Below are 13773 nucleotides of genomic sequence, written 5' to 3'. Positions count from 1 at the left end.
GTTACTGCTGTCGCTGCTGTCCAAAGCTGGTGAATATTAGTAAAGCTAAGCCTGCCCTCCTGTACAGCTAAACACTGCTTTCGTCTCTCTTCATCGCTGGGTTAAGTTTAGGTCAGGAGAGAGCACTAAAAATAAACAGAAATAGAAACCCCCTCATGTTATTTCTGAAGTGTTTTTGGGGAGATACGGTGAAAAAGGCAAATTCAGAGCCCACTGCAATGTCTGTTAGGTGCCTGGAAGCTCTCAGAAATGTACCCCTCTGCACAGTTTATCTGCCACCTTCTAGTTGCCACTGGTAACAAGATGATAACCACAGGTATCACCTGTGTTAACAGCCTCCCTTTTCTTTTAATTCCATTGATGTTGCAAGTAGCTCACTTTCTCAGAAGGAGCATGAAAGGTTCCCACAGATCTTTGCCCTGAGAGCTCACAGTAATAAAAAACTAGATTCAATGTCATGGGTCTGAAACATCTTTATTTAAAGCTGTTTAGGGGTTAGAGTCCCTGTTTATTTGCACCTTGTTTTGGAACGGAGAGACGTGTGATATTTGTATGCTGCACGCAGGACGCTGTCAGAAGTAAAATGTGGAGGGGGGAGTCCTGCCTGTGGCAGGGTATCTGCGGCTTCTGCGAGCTCCTTGTCTTTGATCTCTTGTGCCTCTGGAGGGTGAATTTGCTTGTGTGCTCTCCTTCCCTTCCCTGTGGTGCTTCAAACCAGACACTTTGTTGACATTGTACCATGGCACTTAGCAGCACACGTGCTGTAATGCTGTTATTTTTCACCAGCCAGCTGTTCCACTTTATACAACACTTAAGTAACAATTTCACAGCCATTACCAGCCTGCAGTAACGACATGGCCTGAAAGCTAAGCGCTAACTGGTTGTAAACTGCAAAAACTGGGAGATGCTAAAACAGACACTTTGATAAATGAGAGAGGACATTGCCTGCATTTTAATTGGTCGAGTTGAAGCCTCTTTTATCACTAGAGTAAACATAGTGTTTAGTGGGTCATGAGATAGAATTGGGAATCACTGTCTTTATGCACTTAGGAAATGTATTTCCTTGATTTGAGGTGTGATGTATTGATTCTGGGAGTTCCTTCTATGTTGTTTTTTTTTTCTTTCTTCCTTCCCTTGATTTGTACCCTGTCAGCATTGACGGGTTTTCAGGGATTGAGGACTCCCAAGGGCTTTGTTTGCCGTGATTGATTTGGTGCAAGGGGTGAGCTACTTGCGAGTCTCAGTAACTGATGTGCTGCGCTGTGAGCAGTGGTCCAGAGGTAACTGCTTGTAGAAATACCTGTGAAAGGGTTTAGTTGGATAGACTCCCTGTTTGAAAAAAAAAAAAACCAAACAAACCAACAGCCAAACAACCCCAAACCATCCACAATTGAAATATTTGATAAGTCCTTTCTTGCCTCCTCTTGTCCAAAGTAGAATCTGGGCCGAAGTGAAATGATGGGCACAAAATACTTGAACAAATTTACTTGCTGCTTCCCAGCCAGTGTTTTAAGGAAATGTACAGTCTGTTGTACTTATACTGTTAAATGTGAGCAAATATATGTAAAAGCTTTGTCATGTGTGTTTTTGCGTATTGCAGTTGGGAAATCTTAGTAGGCTGAACTGTGGCTGAACCAAGAGGCTGTCTCATGAGTGCTCTCAAGAGCAGCTGAAGGGTTGAAGACCCAGCTTGCCCTGTGACAGCCAGGCAATTCAGTAAAGCAGATTTGCAAGAAAGTAATTGAGCCCTGACAGCAGTCATAGTGTTTTCACCTCAGGTATCTTCAGTTTTATCTGTTGACAAATAACACACCTTCAGTTATTATTAACCCTGTTTCATCCAGGTCATTCCTTGGTAATTGCAAAGTGCTACTGCCTTTGTAAACTGGGTGAATAAAATTCTGCAATTCCCCAACAGTGGCAAACACGGCATCGAGACGTAGTAGAGGAAAAAGCATTTCCTGGGATCATGGAATTGAAGTTTTTGTGCTAATTATAGAAGTATATTTAACTGTTCTTTCAAAAGGATTTCCTAACCTGTAATTCTGTAGAAAACAACAACCTTGTGTTACTGTTTTCAGTAAAATTATGGGTTTGGGGTTTTTAATAGATAACTAAATTAGACCTTATCAAAAATCCTTTTAAGAAATACTGATCCATAGACTGCAATTACCCCAAGGAGTGTACACAAGGAACTGCATTTGTTTTGAAACATCAGAAATCAGTGCAGGATGGCGGTTTATCATTGGATAAAGTGCATGTCAGGGATAAACAAAATCAGCTTGTCTTGCTGGTTTTGTGTCCATTTTTCTGGTTTACCTCATCACTTTGGCATGTAAAGGAATTCAGATAGAAAATAAGAGCATGCTATCAGTTATGTGTCTGTGTTTGTACACTTTTTTTTAATCTGTTTTTTTATGCTTTTTAAAATATAAGTGAGAAATTTCCTCAATTTTCAGTGTGTAGCTGGTTACTTAGCAGTACTGAGACCCTGCACTGCTTTCTCAATTGTAGTAAAGCTGTTGCGCATGTCCCAGCAGAGCAGGGTAGACTATGCTGTGGTCTAAGGCTGCTTTTGTATTGATTCCCTACCAGTTTTGTTAATAAAACATATAAAAACATATCTGATGTATAGTCAATACAACCTGTTGTGTGTTTTTAAGTAGTAATTGTAACATAGTAATTGCTCTTAACCTCCAGTCAGGGGAAAATAGTTGCTTTTATTGTAAGGCTTCCATTTGTTTGGGTTTCCAGGACATGTACCTCCCCTGTCTCCAAAATCTTGTCCAGGAGAATTCAGGGGCTTAATATCTTTTTCTGGGACTTCCAAATGCCTCGCAGCAGGATCAGTGTTCCTGCACGTATCCCAGGGAGGCTCCATGACATGTAGAAATCTTAGACACACTCATTGGCATGTGTCGAGTGTGGGGGCAGCAGTGGGTTCTTTATCGGATACACTGTGTGCTACACCAGCGTTTGTTACCCCTACAGGGCAAAGCTGCGGGGCCAACCTTACAGCACAAGCTCGAGGCATATGTGGCTTTGTGTAATGAAACCAGCCACTGCCTCGCACCCTTGCCAGCAGTCTCTGGCTGTGAGTGATTCACTTGCTGTCTTGTGCTAGAGCGAAGCACAGGGAGTTGGCTCCATCCAGACAGCTGCCTTTTCAAGTACATAAACTTAGCTAGGTGCCCAGATCCCGCACCGGCACCTTCTCATCCGCAGTGATCAACTACTGGAGACACAGTGACCCCGTTAGAGAGCTAGAAGGGTGGGTATGAGTTTCTTAATCATAGGCAGTTTAACTTGGAAAGGACTGAGCCACCCTCATTTCTCTGTGAAGTGGGAATCATTTTTCTATCATTGGATTTAGTTGACACCCAGCAGTTTTCCTTTCTTGAGGTGGAACAGGAAGGCGGGACCAGATGCTGGTCACTAGAAATAGCTAAAGACATATGCTGAGAAGTGTTTCATCCAGATTGTCTGGCCTTTTTCTGTCTCCCTCTTACTCTAAGATGCCAGGAATGCAGTTTAATTTCCATTCTTCTTTGACCATTGATCTCTTGTCCTGAGGGATGTATGTGGTCTAGGAGCAACTGCACCTGCTTAAAATACATTTTGTGAAATTAGCATAGAAGAAGTTGAGCACAAATTGGCAGCCTTCATGTATTAATTCTTCCAGGTGTGCTAAGGAAATTACAGCCACTGCTGCTGAGTTAGTGGCAGAAGAAATGAGATATAACCCTTTTTGTCCAAGACAGTTGAAAGAATCGTTTTGCTTTTCATTTGGAAAACATCTGTGTGGATGTTGTCCTTTAAAGATTTCACAAGTAATTTTATGCGGAGGCAGAGCTGATAATGCTTGTTTTACTGATATTAGCATCTCTGCATGGCAGCAGCTGTTTATACAAAAAAATCACATACCTTTTTGATTTTTTGCCTAGAATTGAGAACTTGCCATATCACTGAATGGATTTTGTGTATGAAATTTTAAGCAAATATAATTAAACTGTCATTTCCTGACAGCTCACATATGTGGCTGTTTGACCACAACTGACTTTTTGTTTTTGTAAACACATTCAGAAACTAGAAGTTAACAACAACCAGAAACTTCTAATTCAGTAAATTGGCCAGTGTTCTCTAGCTGGCCTATATATGTAGTTATATAGTGGACTAATTCAGTGGTGCCTTAAGGTGCATATTTACTTAAAGGAAGTGAAAGAATTAAGGAATGCAACACTAAGAGGAAATAAAACATATTTAAATATATATATAGTTCATCTTCTCCACGGGTTATTCAAACCCAGAAGTATTATGCTAACACATGAGAACCAGAAAGTACTTCTCAGTAGGAGCCAGACCAGTTGTCATGGCTGTAACATTTGGTCACACAGCTTTTCCTACTGTTTAATCTCATATGTAAAGACAGACTTCCAAAGAAACCAGTCACTTTTGGGAAAAAAAAAGAATATTTCTAAGTATTTTTAGGTTCAGAGCTGATAGAACAGTTAAACCCAACAGAATGAAGAAATGTGGAATCAGAAAGGTAATTAAAATTGAAGAAAAGCTATGAAATGTCATCTCTGAGTAATCCAGGCAGGAGGGAGAAAAAAGGTGGATTTTACCTGTAATATGAGACCTAGCAATGCCTCCTCATTCTAAATATAAGCCCCAGCAACAACCTGACTTCTTTTGCAACAAAAATGATATTTTCCTCTCCAATACAATAACTTCTAGTCAAGAGAGTGCCTTAACGTGCTCAGTGGTGCCCACAGCGTGGATGATGGAAGAGCAGGAGTGAGGAGCATGCTCCAGAACATATCTACTCTGCAATTTAGCTATGACTAAAGCTGTAATTACCATTAGTTCAATAAGATTTCTATCTTGATATAATTTCTTCAAAATGTGGAATTCTTAATTAATTCTCTCATCTCTTTTCCTTGTAACACTGTCGAACTCTAATGAGTGGTAGCATTTTCTGTGGGGCGGTAATGAGAAAATAATGAAGAAATAAGTAACAGATCAAGCTGACATTTTGTATCTAATCAGTGAAATATCCTCTTATTCCTCCTAGGGCGAAGGTGAAGAAAGGTGTGAACATTTTTAGTGTAAGAGCCAGCAGCCCATACTTATGGGACATCAGAGAGAGCATGGATTATACCGGGAAATACGCACCAGCTGTTATTGTTTGCCAGAGGAAATCTGCTGCCTCTGAAAACAGGTAGGTCATTTCCAGCAGTCTATCTTTTAATAACTGATGATTGGTTTTCCTTTTCAAAGCATTTTGCCGTTATTTTAATAAGTTTTATTATAGTGCACGACGAAAATGCTTTTGGAAAAGCCGTGGCTGTCTTTCTTTTGTGGTGCGTTGATAATTCTACCATATACGCTTTAAACAAAATGTTATTCGGAAGTTGAAACTTGTTTTCACAGAGTATTTAGAAGAACGTGTTTCATATCTTAGAATTTGGTTGTGACTAGTTTAATCTCTTTCATTTGCTGCCAGGCATTACAGCAGGGGGTAATTATAGGACTGTTTGTGGTGGGGTTTTCTAGGGGTTTTTTTTATTTTCACTTGGATTTGGGGGGGGGGGGGGGGTGTAGTTGTTTATTTGCTTGTTTACTCCTGGTATCAAACTCACGTTTTTGTTGGTGAGATATATATGAATTTTTAGTCTGCAGAAGAGAATAGCTTTTCCATTTTCCATTTTGATTATGCGACAATTTAGGACACTGACCTGTCTTAAACAGGCTTCATCTGACAGGTAGATGTTCCTTTTCTACTTGCAACTGATTGCTTTAATGAATGCATTTTTATATCATTTCCTGCCTCTTGTTCATTGTTTCTGGAACTGTATGTTAAATGCATATTTATAAGGATCTGACTACCTGTGTTATGTATTGTGTTTGGCATTGCTGGTAGAAAACTTACCGTGGAAGTCTTGCCAGAACATGGAAATTCTGTGCTGTGATTTACTTCTGAAATTTTACAAAATCTTATAGGCTTTGGGGATTTATTATGTGGTTTACATTTTTAAAATAAATACCCTCTGAGCCTAATAACTAGAAAGTTTCGTGTCTTTGCAATCTGGGTGTATGAAAAAAAGAGGAAGGGAAGAATTTTCCTTCATAATCATGACATAAATCACATTCTCCTTACTATAACTCAGATTCTACACAATTTTCCTGCTATAGTATCCTGAATTTTCTCATCTAAACTGTATATTGTCTCATACCTGACTGAATTTTATTGGTCAAAGAAGCAATGTGTATATATGCCAAGGTCAGAGCTTCCTGCTGTCTAGCACAATCTGTCAGACAGATTCTTTAAAATCCAAGTTCAAAGCTATTTGAAGACACTGTGAATATTTTCACTGACTGAAGTGGGCATTGGATCAAAATCAAAGATTATTTCAACGATGAGTTTTCCATCACATTTTATCTTGTTGGATCCATAGAGTACATTTGCCTGATTTCTCTTCCTCATTAGGAAAATATAATGCAACCTCATGGGTGAACTGGAGCTTGGCAACTTATTTTCCCTTCACTGTTCATCATTCAGTGGCAAGCCTTCAAAATGACCCCTTGTACACAAAAAAATAAATTATTATGTCACCTTTCATGCAGTGGTTGTGGATTCTGCGTACTTTCACATGCTGAGTATAAGCATTGCTTCATGTTTATTAAAAGAAATGTGAGCTCATATACGTATTAGATTTTACTGGAAAGAAAATCAAGTGAAGACAAGGTATATGTGTAACTCTCATATAACTTCTGGTTTGTCTTACTCCATCTGAGTTCCCAGTAGAGATTTTGTGGTTTTATCGCTTTTGAGAACTTCTTCCTCGTTATTTGTATACAAATGCAGAATATTTGCAATGTATTATTCATTATGTTGTTTTCTTCATTAAATGTAGTCATATCTGGTTTGCTATTAATTTTAATAAGTAAAAGCAAGCATTATATGGGGAAAGACTGTGTGCTTAATATTTTGTGGGAAACGATTTTTTCCTTACGTTTGATGTCACTAGATATGCACAATAGGTAACAGCTAAATATTGATGTCTCTTACCAAATTGTTTGCCTCCATAGTTCATTTAGAAATTTGACAAACTGTGTTTGCATATTGTTTAATTACTTTTAAAAATCCGAGATCTGATCACATGAATGCAGAGGTGGCAATGTTAATTAACTAAAAATTCAGTGCTTTTGTGTTTAAGATAGTTTTACATGGATCAGAAAGTAGTGTTAATAAAGCTAACTTACTGTAACAGGTGTAATTTCATGGATTAAGGAGGCACTTGTGCAAGTGGCAAATTTAACCAAGATGCCTGAGCATTTCTTTATTGACGTTTGAAATATATCAGTCATTTTTTTTGAGAGAGTTTTTGGCACCAAAAGCTTATCGTAACAGGATTAACATATAAATATTATCACAGCCAGCAGGGTGTTTTAGAATGAATATTAACAGCAAATATTATGAGTCTGTATGAGAATAACTAATTAAGCCCATCTGTCAAATATGATTTGAAGTTCTCAGTGCCTTGCTTATTATGGGTTTGCGACAGTGTTCCAGATTAATGGTGAAGTAATTACAAAGTTCTCCCCAAGTCTTCTGATTTTATTCTCAGGCAATAATAATTTTGTAACACTCTAAATCCTGACCCATGAGATTATTAGATGGGTTTACTACTTGTAGCATCTGTACGGTACTTCTGTTCTTCTCTGTGAAGCGTCTATCTTCCATCCCTCTATTGTCATGTCAAAAAAATGAAGAGAAAATGGTCTGATGGGAATTAACTAGTGGCTCAGAAATGCGACTTGGGAAACACTTAAACACTGATGGAATCAGGGCAATACATCCTTAGATGTGCCATCCTTTACTTATTTCCTCTGAAGTTGCCTGATCTTTCTTTTTCTTAATTCCTCATGTAATGAGGGGAACAGAATAGAAAGATGAGATTAAACAAGTACTGCATTTTCAGAATATTTTCTTGGGTTAGTACAGTTTCTTGTTGTACATGAAATTAAGCATCTCTGCCATGCTAGTGATGGTAGAGAAGACTACCCAAGAGTGGAAGGTCTGGATTCCTGTCTGTTTTTCTCCTGCATTTCCTGTTGGACTAGAAACATGCCAGGTTGGATGGGTTTGAAAATTGAGTGGCTAAAGATGCAGATTTATTGGATTTTCCTCATCTGCAAAAAATGATTGATAAGACTTTCCTCTATCCGTAGCTGATGTGGAGGCAATAAGCAAGATGTTCTCATACGATGCTAATGGGTGTCATGATCCTCTTAAAATATTTTATTCATGTTTATATTTGTGGTTTGTTGTTCCACTAGAGAGAATACATTATTGTTCTCTGTGCTTATGGCAGGAATAAGGCCATTGATCCAAGCAAGTGCTAAATAATTGTAGACAAAGCTTGGCCATCTTCAAATAGAACCTTAATGTCTGGATATAACTGTTTACTGCCTTATCTTCAAATGTATTTGAACTATATCATGGATAAGCTTTGCTCAGCAAATTCCTTTTCCCTATGCTTATTGTTGGAAATGTTACAAAGACAGCATTTCTTTTGATATTTTTCTGCTTGCACTTTTGGGTAACATTTCTATAGCACTGAAGGAGTTATTGGCTTATGCTGCCCGAAACCAGATGCTGGTCCTACTATTAGAGAAATTTTTTGAACAAGTGACTGAATCTGTGATAATATTGACACAGTGAGAGACAATAACGGTATTTTCTGGGCTATATCCCTCATTTGTTCCCGTGTGTCTCATTTTCTCATGATACTGTATTTAAATGCTTAATTTTCTTAACATTTTTATAAGTCAAGAAATTAACTCAATATTAGATAATAACAGGAGACAGGAAAACATATGGCAGCATTGCCTTTGATTTTCCTACACAATACTTTCTTTTTATTGTGTTTATACCATTATCCTTAGTGCCCTATATTTCTCATTTTCAAATCTAGTTATTTAACATTTAGTTTTCGTGTTGTAGCAGCAGTGAGCTATTGCCTCGTTCTCTTACTTGTTGTATCTGCCAGTACATTTGATAGACTCTCAAGAGTGCTATAATCCTAAAATGCTTCTGATGCAACAAGAGCAACAAATTTGACATAAATAACAGCCTAATAGCCACAATAATTACATTATTTCTCTTGCTGGTGTTCATCAAAATGCTTCATAAAAATAGTTTTATGTTTTAGATCATTAATTTTTTTCCTTGCTATTCATTTGCTCACATGACTTTATCAACTAGAGGTATATTATTGCTTGAAAAGAACATTTTCTACTCAATGGAATTACAAGAAAGATGCATGATGTAGCAAAAATAATTTCCAGTGTATTTTATCCCATCACATCATATGTGAATCACATGAGCTTTAGTTTGTCATGATGGAACAAAAGCAAGGAAATGCAGTAGAAATCATACATGCTTTCAGATGGATATATTCAATATGATATTAAAAAAGCTGGACATGAAGAGTGGGCGAAGAGCTGGGCTAGGCTGTATGGGTATTTTTATGGCAACTCAAGAGATTATTTGATAGGGTTTTTTTCCTCAAAAGAGTAAGCAATATTCTTGAGGGGGGTGCTGTGACGCAGATGGAAGGGAGAAGGGAGATATCTTTTGTATGGTTCCAAAATTGCTTTCTGAGAAAAATTATTCAGCCCTAAAAAACTGCCTGTTCACTCAGCATCATTGATGCTGATATAATACATTAAGATATGTATTATTGGGCAGATATGTTAATTTGATTCTGAAATACCAGAGTTTAACTCCATTTATACTTCCGAGACACATGGGTAATGATCAGTATTTATCCTGGTAGCTTTAGAGTTTCATCTGTGCACCATTTGGGTTTTTTCTTTTACCTTCCTGTGTTATTTGAAACCTCTATGCTTCTAAGAGATTATATGTTGTGATGATGTGAAAGTGCTAAACATCTCCAAAGTCATGTTTACATTCCACTGTTTGAAAGCGATTAGCCAGAATTCTATTTCTCGTTTCTCATTTTAAAACTTAAATGTGCCCTCTGAGAGGGAACCCTTTGAGATGCTGAGGCAAAATAAATTTGTATGAACCAAGCCTCAGTGCATCATTCTTTTATGTGCTGACCCACTTTTTTCATTTTTTAAAAATAAAACTTTTATTTATCAAGAAATGAAGAAACTCTCTTGAAATCATCCTACTCAGTGCTGATATACTAGAAAAAAGGCTTATGCTTACCATCTTGAAACAAAGCAAAAGAAAAGAGATGAAATATTAGCCAACAGCTATTAGATAAAGGCATTATTAGCCAACTTTTTCACCTATTTGTTTGAAAGAGACTCATTCATTTAAAAACAAAAAAATTGCAGGAAAGCACTTCAAAGGCATGTAGATAGTCTTCTGGCATCTTAGAGGTGGACTTTGTTCCTGTATCTCTAACATTTACAAGAAGGAGATACTACAGGGCAATTCGGCTGTCATTGTGAAGAAGAAGATTCCCTTTAATCTCAGATGAATTTTGGGGTTCTCCTTAGAGAGAAAGGATATGCCTGTGTTCTTTTATTTGTGAGCATAATGCTATTGGAAATGGGAAAAGTGGCAATTAGCAATGAATTGCTGATGCTGTCTTTTGAAGCAGTTAAAAAAATATATATATATATATATATATATATTTCCCTCAGGATTTATCCTTTTGAAACACTAGCTATATAACGTTTACCATCTCTTAACGACTTGCACTTGATCGTATGCAGAGCTACATCATTGCTACATGTATATCATCCTAAGGAAAGTGTAAAGGTGAAGTACTCTAAACGTAACTTGACAGGACTTAATAGTTCACAACAGGACTGAATAGTCAGGAAACTAAGGGAGATCATCACAGTGCCTGTTCCTTTTTATACTGCTATGGTATCTCTCCATCGCCTGTAGGAATTTTTGTGCTGAATGGGAGAGAGTTGGATACCACCCCTTTAGAAGGGTACATGATAAGCACAGAGATAGTGTGCGGGCTTTTATTCTACTTTGTGGTCAACTGCAATGAATAAAAAATATGCCAAAAAGTGTTAGAGCAGAGGCAGGATTTACTGCAGCACAGCTGATTGTTACTTTATATGGTTTTAGCAATGCAGGGTGAAAAATATCCTTTAAAATAGTGCTTCGTGTTTCCAGAATATGTTGATATGTTGACTGTTTTCTTCTGAATTTTACCACTCCTGCCCTAAGTAAAAATAACTGAAAAGAGTCACTGAAGCTTTAGTTACGTAGCCACTTTGATCTGGTACATACTGCACCCTTAATATCTAGATGTTGCCATGTGGTCAAAAGGGACAACGGGCCACCTTTTCCAGTGGTAACCCGGAGTCTGCACATTTTCTAGGACTTAAATTCTTGAAGCAGAGAGTTGGGATCGCTGTCACAGTTAATGCCAGCTCACTACACACCCCAGGGAGAACTGGAGTTATCAACAGTCAGCTCTCATTGTGTGTGTGGGAATAATGATAGAAATTTTGAGAAAATACAATAAACTGATAAAGAGGTCATGTTAATTTGAGAGGGTTTTGCATTAGGTCTAATGTCTTAGAAACTGTGGTCATTTTCTAGCACATTATTATATTTGGCTCTGGTTTTGTGACAGTCTATCCCAGGTGAAAAATTAAGTCCAAGGAATTAGACAGGAGTGACTGCAGACTGGTGTCCCAATGGCCCACTAGCCAGTGGCCATTCACTGACTGTCCACCATCTTCAGTACAGATGCCTCATCCAGCTCTTCTGTCCATTCCAAGCTGTCTACCTCTGTATATCCAGAAACCCTGCAAAGAAATTCTGTATCATCTACAATGTTACAGCAGAAGACAACCTGAGAAAGTGTTTCTTAATTTGAATTGGACCAGTTCCATGTTTCACATATGCTAGCATCAGGATAACCTCTCCCAGCTCATTTCAGCTGTAACCCCAGGGTAGAGCTTTGAACAGAAGGAATTTTGGCTGCAGGAAGTGTGCTTGTAAGGAGGGATGAATTTAATTTCCTGTCCTAGCTCATCTGAAAGCAGGGGGGTTTTTATCCCCTTTGTGTTTTTGGATTGTGTTTTATTGATTTTTATTTTACGTACAAAAGTAATCATGGAAAGCAAGGCTCCAATAACTCCTGCATATGTGAGGTTCCCTGATGATACTAAAATTGAATATATAACAGGTACTCAGTATTCCCTTGTTCATGAGCTTAGCTAGGAATTTGAGAAAAGGTGTGCTATCTTCATCAACAGTTATTGTTGATAGCTCAGAAGGTGGAGGTTCCTTGAATGAACCTGAGAAGCCCTGGGAGAAATTCTGACCATTCCCAGGCTCTTGTAACTAGAAACTATGTTATACTGCTTACCTGGGAGAAGGCAGAGTTACATTTTTGTAATTTCAAGAAGTTCTCAAGACACAAAGTTTTCTATGATGTGCTGGTAATTAGGCTTGTTTTCTTTGATATATAGTACCTTCTACAAAATGAGGTTCTATAGCACAATGATCAGCATGACTTTGTTAAAATGCCTGGAGTTGTCTAGAGGGAGTCTTCTGAAAACACTGTAATTGTTCAGATTAAATGATCTGTCTCTGTAAAATCTGCAAACAATAAATAATGTTAGGTGTTTAATTCCCTTTCATTGAGAGTTCTTGGCATGCAGAACTGGGAATCAGAATTTGAAGGAAACCATCTAAGCTGAAGTAATTTTCTTACAGAAGTCAGTTACAGAGAGGGCAGATCATTCACAGATACATTGGCTTTTTTCTCCTCTCTTCTCTCTTTCTCCTTGGGTGATATGCAGGTGTTTTATGGGTATTTCTGCCATTTCCCTTGTAGAGGAGATGCCCTTCTTTCTGTATTGTGTTGAAGTAGCTAAAGGACATTTCCGATAGTCTGGGTAGCCTCATGCATATTTAGTGTCTTTATTTTTACCCTGGTGTTATCCAGTGTGATAAATATCATTTTAAACTTGAGGAGGAATGATTTCCCTTAAGAACCTTAAGGATTCATCATCATCATGTTTGCTCTGTGTTTGTGGTACTTAGCACTGCAGTCCTGAAAACTTTAGTAGCCCCAAGGCTCAAAATAACAATTCCGCTGGGACAAAACCAGTTTGCTACCTATTACAAAAGAGAAAGCAAGTGAGTAATCTCCCGTCTGTTAAAAATCTAATATTAAATGCAAAAGTGTGTCTTGTGAAAGTATCTCTAATGGTGCTGTTGATTTCCTTTTCCTTGGAGGAAATCATGTAAGAAGTAATACTAATTACTGAGAGAGTTGGAAAGTGAGTGGATGACTTGAAATGTGAGCTGAGGCTGAAAATATGCCTGTTGCTGTTGAGGCATGGGAATTCCCTTTTTTTTTTTTTTTAATGAAAAAAGTTATTAAATCTAGCTATCACTTATAAGTAAAAATACAGCAAAGTATGGATCAGAAGGTTAATAGAATTATGTAATACAATCTTAGCATCCGTATAAATTGAAAAACCAATCCTAAGTAAATTCCAACTGCAAGTACAAGGCTGAAGTTCACTGGGCATTTGAGTTATTTTATGGGTTCAGCTCATAATATATAGATTTATTGATGGAATGAACAACCTAGCATTGCAATATTAAAGATCTGTGGGCAGTTTATATGAACTGATGATGCAGATTCAACTCATTCTCGAATTATTTCACCTTGGTCACCTCTTTGCCTTTTAACCACCTGTAATGGGGTAAGATATAGGACTGCTGTCCCAGCTTGACAGAGGTGC

General features: G+C 37.8%; 1 protein-coding gene across 1 annotated transcript in view; it reads left to right on the top strand.

Moving 5' to 3' along the window:
* TMEM132D (transmembrane protein 132D) overlaps positions 1-13773 on the top strand; it is a 266793-nt gene that overhangs the window by 104741 nt on the left and 148279 nt on the right. Inside the window, exon 3 of the mRNA XM_074921479.1 lies at positions 5075-5221. Within this exon, the coding sequence (XP_074777580.1) occupies positions 5075-5221 (147 nt within the window). The remainder of the gene's footprint in view (positions 1-5074; positions 5222-13773) is intronic.

Source organism: Athene noctua, chromosome 17 (genome assembly GCF_965140245.1).
Source record: "Athene noctua chromosome 17, bAthNoc1.hap1.1, whole genome shotgun sequence".
Lineage (NCBI taxonomy): Eukaryota > Metazoa > Chordata > Aves > Strigiformes > Strigidae > Athene > Athene noctua.
This window is presented reverse-complemented; position numbering and strand designations above follow the sequence as displayed.